The sequence below is a fragment of the Geospiza fortis genome, unplaced genomic scaffold (assembly GCF_000277835.1).
Source record: "Geospiza fortis unplaced genomic scaffold, GeoFor_1.0 scaffold94, whole genome shotgun sequence".
Classification (NCBI taxonomy): domain Eukaryota; kingdom Metazoa; phylum Chordata; class Aves; order Passeriformes; family Thraupidae; genus Geospiza; species Geospiza fortis.
The window spans coordinates 1,565,802-1,575,848 of NW_005054394.1; the positions used below are offsets into that span (position 1 = coordinate 1,565,802).

Sequence of the window (10,047 nt, forward strand, 5' to 3'; positions counted from 1 at the left end):
GCTTATGAATTTTCGCCATCTATTTTGAACTGTCTCTGACATGCAGAAGCAGGTATTATATTTCTGGAAGATTCAAAGACCTTCAATAAAATCTAGAACATGGGCAACAGTGCATTGAAGAGAAAAAAAATTACTGATAAAATGATGAGTTCTAAACTGACTCTTAGAGTACAAGAAAGATCTGTCTGTATTTCTAAATACTTACCTGAAAACCTAAGTTTAATAGTAAGCAGGAGTCTGAAAAATCAACCATAACATAAAAGAAACATTAGGAAAAGAACAGAACAGCAAAAAAACACCTCATGCCCGGGTATGAAGCAGGAGGGCTCTGCAGAGGGATCTGGACAGGCTGGATCAATGGACTGAGGCCAATTGTGAGAGGTTCCATAAGGCAAAGTGCCAGGTCCTGCCCTTGGGTCACAACTGCTCCATGCTGTGCTCCAGGCTGGAGGCAGAGAGGCTGGAAAACTGCCTGGCAGAAAAGGACCAGGAGTTGTGGGCCAGAATGTGCCCAGGTGGGCAGGAAGACAAATGGCACCTTGGCACCTTGGCACGTTATTAAAATTAATGTGGCCAGCAGGACCAGGGTAGGGACTGTTCCCCCATACTTAGCACGGCTGAAGTCACACCTCAAATCCTGTGCTCAGTTTTGGGCCTTTCACTATAAGAAGGACACTGAGGGACTGGAGTGGGTCCAGAGAACAACAGAGCTGAGGAAGGGTCTGGAGCACAAGCCTGGTGAGGAGCAGCTGAGGGAGCAGAGGATCCAGAGGACCCTTTCCTCTCTCTACAACTGCCTGACAGGAGGCTGTAGCCAGGTGGGGGTTGGCCTCTTCTCCCAGGTAACAAGAGACAGGATGAGAGGAAATGGCTTCAAGTTGTGCCAGAGGAGGTTTAGATTGGATATTAGGAAAATTTCTTCATTGAAAAGGTGATCAACCATCAGAACAGGCTATGCAAGGAAGCAGTGGACTCAGCATTCTGGGAAGTGTTCACAAGGTCTCAGTATGTGACACTTGGAGACATGGTTCAGTGGTGAACATGGTCATGCTGAGTTAATAGATGGACTCAATGACCTTGGATATCTTTTTCAGACTTAGTGATTCTGTGATTATGCAAAAGGTTATGAGGAATATTACAGAGACTATTATAGAGAACCCTAGGCAGAGAACACACTGCTCTTGCCCATTCCACAGTGTTTTGAGCTACTGATTGTATTCACACACTTTATCTTAGAGGAAAATAATAATGCACATGCTACTTTCATCTACACATTCAGAAACTGAAAAGTTGTCTCAAACCAGCTCATATGGTAAAGCCAGAAGTGAAAAGTTTTCCTCTGATGGGACAGTAATCAGTAGACAGCTGAGGACTGAATTTCACAGATATATTCCAAGGAAGAATTATGTCTTCAGGATAAAACCAGCCCCAACACCTTCACAGTTTGCAGTGAAGATAGAAAGCTTCCAAAAATTGGAACCCCTTATTTTGGTGACCCCAAGTAATTTGTTGCTTGACTGTTTGACTTTGCTTGACCGTTTGGCTTTTACCAGGGAAAAAACAAAAAATGTTTCATCTGCCCAAAACTGAGGCTATTTATGAAGCAGAAAAAGGATAAGCAATTTAGTTTGGAAAATTTGCAGTGTATTTTGTAGAGAAACCAATGGAGATAAGATTTAGGAGCTCTAATGAGCTAACAGGTCAAGAACAGGTAATTTGAGTTTATACTTTGACCTGAGAGTTTATTTTAAAAGGACATTAGAAAAGGCGACATTTCTAAAATAATGCAAATATTAACACTGGGCCTAACATATACAAACAGCAGAGGGCATGGACACTTGGGATGTCAGAGGTGAGACAGCTGGAGTAACTGTCATTTTGTGTAGTTGAAAAATTGTACCACTGATGACAGTAAAATATGACCAGGTACTTTATCAAAGCAAGAGTTTCTCTGCTCCATCAACATATTTTAAGCTTATTTTAATTAAGCTTTGCCACAGAAGTTAAACTCTACATATATGTGAAAGTAAAATAGTCATACTAGTTGAGTATAATCACAACAGACTGTAAAGAGTAACAGAAAACTGGAAAAAACATCAGTGGCAAATTTTGTCTCCAAGCAGAACCCACAATATCATACTGAGCAACTGTAACAAAATCAAAACCTGAATTTTACCATTAACACAAAACTCACATAAAGTTAAGGTAATTTGGAGTAAGTAATTGCTTTGTATGTATGTGACACTGACCTCAGGGAAAAGTTAAACAGGCAGGTAGAGGAGATGATTACTGTACATCCCTTCAACTACTCTATTCTGAATATTCACTGTTGTCTTTTTAAACAGATTGGAGTTCAATGCCTCATGCCAATGAGTGTTTTAGAAACCATTTGGACAATGCCCTTAGCAGCAGCTTTAACTGCTGGTCAGCCCTGAATTGGTCAGGCAGTTGGACAAGATGGTCATTGTAGGTTCCTCACAACTGAAAATAACTCCATTCTGCTCTGTTCTATACTAAAAATTTGAGAGGTTGAATATATCCAAATCAATCTTAAAGCTAAATTTAAACACTGGACTCTCTTGTGCCAAAGACAATCATTCACATAAAGCTTTGTTTGAGTTTGGCATTATTTTTTATACAGTGAAAGAAGCCATCCAGAAAAGCAAACTCTACCAAAAGAAGAGAACAGAACTCAAGTTTCCAAAGACACAGGATAGAAACCCCTGTACAGGCTCATCCTTCCTCACCTATGTGTGATACTCACCTGCAGGGCCTATACCACTTCTCACTGAAAAACTACACTCCACTTTGTGAGAAACAGAACAGTTGCTATGAAAAACAAGCATTTCAGGTAGCTGTAAGACAATCATTACTGTAATAAACACTTTGACCACTTTAAAAGAAGTTTAAATACGTTGTCTAAGTTCAGTTTTGCTTTTTTGTGCTACAAGCAACAGACAACTCCACTCCATTTAAAGGCAGCACTGGGGACCTGGACACAGGTCTCATGGTGGGAACATACCATCCCACAACCTGCTTCAGATGTTTTTGCTGGATGTTTTCTTACCACCATCTCCTTCTTCTTCTCCTTCATTCAGAACAATAATGCAGATGTGTTTAGTCAGCTGCCGTGTGTTGGAGAATTTGCGATTGCATTTCCTGCACTCCAGGCTGCCTGGTGAGACTTCAGAGGGTTCTGGGCCTTCCTCTGTTCCAGCTGGAGTCTCTTTGCTTGGAACTGGGTTATTTTCTGCCACATCTTCATCCACACAAAACTTCTTAGTGGACCCTTTTGGTCTGCCCCTTTTCCTCTTCGCTACGAGAAACTCTAGAAAAGAAAATTAAAGTTAAAAGTAAACTATGATTAAATTCCATGGCTAATTAGCCGTCTGATCTTTGAAAAATAGGTGCCTTGAATGAAGTTTGAGGGGAGTTATCCCAAAAGTTTAAAAAAAGGTTAGCATCACACAAACTTATTTCAAGCTGTGGTATTTGCTGGCATTTCTGGCAGCTGCAAAGCAATAACATTTGTGTTATTGAGATCAGCAGATGTCAAAGTGCCACAGTTTTACTTAATTACACTGCAAGCACTTTCTCAGCACATGTATGCTACAAAATTGCTCTACTGTGTTTCAACACTACAAAAGCCTTTTAATTTAAATCATTTTCAAATAAATTATCCAGGCATTGAGATGTAATCAGAGAAAAACCATGTATGTTTAAGAACCAAAATCTCATTGTCTTTTTAATAAAGTGAAAAATTACTCTCTAATATTTTCTGTGGTTCTTGATTGTCAGTACTTTCTAGCCAAAAGCTGGCATAAAAAAATGTTGGTAAGAAATTAATTCCAGAAGTAATGCAAAAAATGTATCCTGAATTAAAATAAGAAGTCATCCACAACCCTTAATAAATACAATATAATTCTACATTTCCATGTTTCTGTAGAGGAAATATTGATGAAATCTATGACATGCAATGCACAGAAATGCATGAAAATTCTATTTCCTGCTTAAGATTTCTCTGATCACTGCTTTTCTGATAAATTGAAATTGACAATGTAGAAGTCTGAAAAACCACAAAAAGAGAGAATATTAAAAAACCCAAACTACAAAAATTTTTCAAGCACAGGTGCTGAAAGACCTTATTGAATCGGTTGATTTAGAGGATATGGAAAAATAAATGACTTAAGGAATCTTAAAGGGAGATGATGTAGGAGAACAGAAGAAGGTAGCATGATGTTATTTGTAACCTAGTCAGCATTTCCCTAAAACATACCAGCAAACAAAACCCCCCACTCAGAGACCACAGCTTTGAGTTAACCATGTAATTACTATCAGATTAAAAAGAAAGCATTCTGTCTTCTTACAGGAGTGACTGAATAGCTGTCTGCTTAAATAACATAAAAAAACTGCCAAAAAACCTTACTATAAATAGAAAAAAGCAGCTCTTTCCTATAACTTTTTGCAACTCTCCAGCAGAGTCCTGAACTTTCATGCTACTCTAGGAAAATCAGTTTTGTCAACTTCAGCCAAAAAGAAAGGGGTGATTTCAGTGCTCTCAAAACTTCTCTTTGTTGCCATTCATGTTATTTTGATATCCATCTATCACAGCAATCAGTATTTAAGTTGAAGAAATTGACAAACAATTAAAACAAGCCTGACAACAATGATCTTTACATCAACCCATCAAAAGGCCACAGTTTGCTAACTAAGCAATCACAGTTCCAACATGAGGAATGCACATGTGGATGCTGGTCAGGCTACTACAAAATAGTTAAATCCAAGGCTTGGAAGAATGAATGCAACCACCATATTCTCTGTGTATGATATTATTTTCATTCCTTTACAATGCAATCATGAGATTACCCAACAAAAAGAAATTAAGACAAACTAGGTCAAAGAGATGCTTCTCCCTGACTGTTTTAGTGAAAATTTAATGAAAAACAGAACAGCACTTTCACAATAAGACAGAAAATGAAACAAAATCTTGCATGCAAGTAGAAATATGAAAACTGCTCCTTTAGATGGCTGGTGAGAGAACCTCTGCTATGGCTTATAAAATTGCAATTCTAATCACTGTGACCACTAATGGGGTGGCAAATAAACAAAGAATGTGCAAATTTTAGTAATGTTTGTAAATGTGTCCAGCAGTAGGAGAACTTACAGCAGTTCTCAATCATGTAAAAGGTTTGGTGGCAACAGACAGGCAGCAAGAAACACAGGAACAGGAGGGCTCATGTGAGCAACTGAAACATCACCAGAACTTCTGAGGTTTATCACAGTCATTTCTTTTCCTTGCTCCTTGGTATCCTTTTTCCAAAACAGACGTTATCTCAAGCTACTCTGAGTCAACAATACCAGAATTAATTTTTTAATGAGGCACATAACCACAAATTCCAGCTGTCTCTCTACCCAGCATGCCCCCAGTGAGCTCTTCACACTGCAGTATACAAATTCCAGCTCAAACCACATAAGATCAACAGCACACAGTAATTTAATAGCAGAACATTTTCATTCATCTGCCAGTACATAACCAAGTTAATCAAATATTGCTTGTTAGAAAAAAGAACCTATTTAACTGCTAAAAATAAAGCAGTATATTAAATAAATAATAAACCCCCCCTAACACTTATTTCAAGGATGCTTAGTCATAAATAGAAGTTTTAAATTGGTCATTAAAAAGATTTTGAATTAAGATCCTGTTCCCTCAAGAACAACTTAGTTGTTTCTGGGGATTTTGCACTCATTACAGACTGACTGAAATCAATCTTTATGTTGACTGCTATCGGATGAGCAATGGCAATATCCAGGGAAGACATTCTGTGCTATGCTGTGTAATTATGTACTCAAAGGCATAAAAAAGACACTTCAAAAAGTGAGTAATGAAATAAACCATGTGCTATTTTTATACTGTTCCTTCACAGGAATTGTTCACATAAGCTTGTCCAAATCAATCTATTTAATACAAAAAGTTTTTCAGAAGTCACAAAACGCTTGTGCAAATGTCACTTAAACCTTCTGACCATATTTTAACAGGTTGATACATTATGCAATATGAATCCTTCCTCAAATGTCAGTATAAAAAGCTTACATTTCATCACTTACAACAGCACAACATATTCAGACTCTTCTGCACACAGTGTCACACAAATGCACCCATATAAATCTCATCCCCAGCCTTATTTTATTACAGTTCTGTGTTTGTACCACAGCACCTAAACACCTCTGGTCCCCCAGGTGTGAATGCAGGCTCTGGCTGCATCCTGTGGTCACACAAGGATGAGGCTGATGCACACACCATGGTTCTAAATTACCTTAAAGGCTGCACTCCTTGGAGGAAATGATGATACTCAGACTGTAACTTTCTTTGAGGTTTCATAACAGACAGAGACATGCATCCCATAATCCAGATGGGATATCCAGATATCCACAGCCCAAACCAAACAACAAGCCATCAGGTAATAACAGTATGAATAGATGAAACCAGGGCCATTGGTGCTGTCCCACAAATCCTCACCAATCTGACTAAGCAGAAGCAAAAGAAAGCTGAGTTTTGACAAGCACTGTGAAGGAAATGGAGATGATTGTGAAGAATTATAAAAAGCCCTAGGCTAAACTGGAGTATGAATGACTACAACTACCAGGTAAATACCTGTCATTTCCCAAAACAAAGATGGCACATTCCAGTGATGGACAAAATGTGACCTGTGTATAGATGTATAACAGCAACATCTCCCTGGTACCCTTGGTCTCATTTCATAAAAAATTTTAACATCATTGTGCCAAAATATTTAGAACAAATCAACTCTAAATAGATCATGGCTTAATGATGGGAAAGTGGTGTGCCTAAACAAAATTCAGCAGAGAGCACTGTAAATAAAGTAACACTAGAGTAATAAACGCATATGACATGCCTAGCATTCTACTTGTCCCCAGTACTTATAAAATCATTAATTCATTACTCAGGCAGAACAAAGAGCTCCATTAGCAACTCAGCATTCACTCTTCTATACCAATTGTAGGGTAGCTACAGTATTTACCAATAATTGGAAGAGAAATTACACTTTCAAAGGACAAAAAGATGTTCATCTATTAGTCACCAAGTACTAAAAGTTGTAATTTCTAAGACTGTAATTTCTAAGACTGTAATTCACCAATTACATCTCCTTTCAGTGACAATACTGAATTACAACAAAGACTGGTTCATTGACAAATAATTGAATACTACAAAATTTCTAAGTTTTATTTGCTGCAGATTCCATAGCAGGAGGGAATAATTGATGCTTTCAAAGAAGAACTCTTTCCAAATCCTATGTTCAACTGCAGAATACAGTATTTTTTTAAATAGAACACAGAAAATAAATCAATAGGACTTCAGAACCATCTTCTCCAATCAATCTGTCTGATGGGAAAGGAAAAATTCTAAAGAATGTCTAGAATATGACTTGAAAACTGTGGAAAAGTAATTTACCTTGATATTCTTACTGACAGCAGATGCCAGAGTTGGGCTATCTAACCTAAAAAAGGTGGCATCATATGAGCCCGTCAGATATATAAAACTATTCACCAAGAATAGTGAGAAAGGTAAATTATGGATATATAACGTAAGAATGTTATATTTTACACCAGATTTGCAGAGTTGTTTTCTTAAAAGCTAATTATGTCTAATTTCTGCTCCTGCAGATCATAATGGTAATTACAAACTATCCTCATAAGTGTACAATGCATGCTGAACACATACAATACACAAAGTGCAGATACTCCTGAAAAAATGCAAAGAGAAGTTTACAGAAGAGCCTTTTTACTAAAATGAGTAAGAATATGTTACAAGGTACCAGTCTCACTGTGCTCAGAAACATATGTAGTGGAGGGATAACAGGAAACAAAGACTGTTGAAAGGAAAACGCATTTTGCATGTCCAAGGAATTAATTCTGTGCTACGAAAATAAAATTAGAATGACATTTTGAAAACTGATTTGGAATTTATTCATCCTCTTCTGATACACTGGCAATTTTGGGCATTATGTGAAATAATACTCTGGTGAGATTTTTCCTCACCAGCCACCTGAGGAGACAGCAGCTCTAGTGAAATACTAAATGACTATTATTAGAAATATCTTCTTACAGTGATGAAATTAATATAACTACTGAATTACTGCTGGTAAATAAGCAAAGAAACATATACATATGTTAGCAACAAAAAAATTCTTGGAGGTATGATTTTAGAGGGCAGTTGATTCATAAGCACATAGGTTTTAAAATCCAGAAATTATAATGATTGAAAAATCCTGGTAATTGTGTTAAATAAGTGGTTTGACAGCAATATAAATCCATTACTCAGTAAGGGCGTAAAAGAAGATAAAAAGTCTGAATTATTTTGAACCCATTCCTAATATTCCAAAGGATGGAAATTATGATCAGTTAGAAATGGAATGGAATGGAATGGAATGAATGTAACTTCTTCCATTGCACAATAAAATTTTTATGTGTAACTAATTCAACTTCTGATTGCTTTATTTATCAGCATCACTATCAAAACACAGTCATAAATCATAAATTGTGCCACTTCCTTTTTGGAATAGAACTATTAACATTAGCTGAATCACAACCATCAAGTTAGAAAACTCAAAAAGGACACCTAAGCCTCAAGGCACACCTTCACCCATGGTGTTCTGATTGCTGTTCACTGCTGCTAGATCATCTTCCCACTGCTCCCACTACAGAGTTCCAATTAAAGCCGTAGGAAACAAACTTTGCTATAGTTCACATTGAAAATTAATGAACCAATGCCATCATTCCCTAGGACAAGTTGAGTTTATCCACATCTGTCATGTGACCTATTCTGTGCTGAATGAAATGTGAGGTGACAGTTGCACAGTGCTTATTATAAAAACCAACTATTCTATACACAATGCAGAGTCATCACACCACAGGTTTTATTAAAAAAATACGTAACACCGAAAATTACATTTCTCTCAATTTCTGAATGTACCTTCTCCATCTTTGCTTGTGTTTGTGGGTGCTGTTAGAGGCTGGAGAGGAATAATGATGTCATCCACACCGGTCCCTTCTTCTGTGTGTTTCTCGGAGACATGAGACAACAGCTCGGACTTATTTGGTGAAAATAAGTTACAAAGCTTACACATGAAGATGGAATTGATCCCTGAAAAAACAAGTTCAAAAACAAGGAATTAGTGTTTCCAAATATAAGTTTTTTATGTTACCATGAGTTACTGGGATTTTGGCTCAGTCAATATAGTAACTCCAGTTTACTTAAGACACATAACAGGCAGCAATGAGGTGAAATTCTGTTTTATCACTAAATAAACACAGCCATAATACATCCCCAAATTAATTAATTTAAGAAATGGGTAAACTCCTAGATCCTCATAGAGCAAAAAATCCTGCTAGATCCTCATAGAGCAAAAAATTTCTTCTGGCTGAAATCTTAGAAATGTTTTAGTATGACACAAAAGGAAGAAGAACAATTTAGGACCTTTTCCCCTTCCAGCCCCAAACATCTTTATAATTTCATATATTTTCAAACACATGGTAAAATTATATGTAAGACATGACATCCTCATCCAGTTCCATGAAAAGTTCCTGTTGATTTAAGAAAAACAAACAAACAAACCAAAAACAAACTAAAAAGCTTCAAAGCAGCAGGAGCAAATGAAGAATGTCATTAAAATGCCCCCTCATCAATGCTTTAAACAAAAATTTGATGTAACTTTTTAGGTAAAGTTTAATTTTTTTTTAATTCACAGGTACTTGAAGTGTGATGTGAAAGCAAAGCATCAAGAAAGTAAATAACAAAAAAGAAGGATTAATATAATCCCAGATTTAAAAAAGACAGAGATTTTAGCCAGAGAAATTCCGAGGACTTCTGTTTTCTAACACTGCAGTCTCTTGGTTTAGTGGTTGATTTTTGAAGAGTCCCTACTCCCTTCAGGTTCCAAAGAAAAAAAAAAAAAAACAACCAGGAACCAATTTTAACAGCACACTTGTTCTCCAGCTACATGTATGAAGCTCTGGTCCAGAGACTGG

General features: G+C 37.0%; 1 protein-coding gene across 1 annotated transcript in view; it reads right to left on the reverse strand.

Moving 5' to 3' along the window:
- ZFAT (zinc finger and AT-hook domain containing) overlaps window positions 1-9,161 on the reverse strand; it is a 66,984-nt gene extending 57,823 nt beyond the window's left edge. Inside the window, exons 1-2 of the mRNA XM_005425715.3 lie at window positions 8,993-9,161; window positions 3,068-3,328 (exon numbers count right to left, since the gene is read on the reverse strand). Coding sequence (XP_005425772.1) covers window positions 3,068-3,328; window positions 8,993-9,146 — 415 coding nt within the window. The 5' untranslated portion in view covers window positions 9,147-9,161. The remainder of the gene's footprint in view (window positions 1-3,067; window positions 3,329-8,992) is intronic.
- Between the last annotated feature and the right edge of the window lie 886 nt (window positions 9,162-10,047).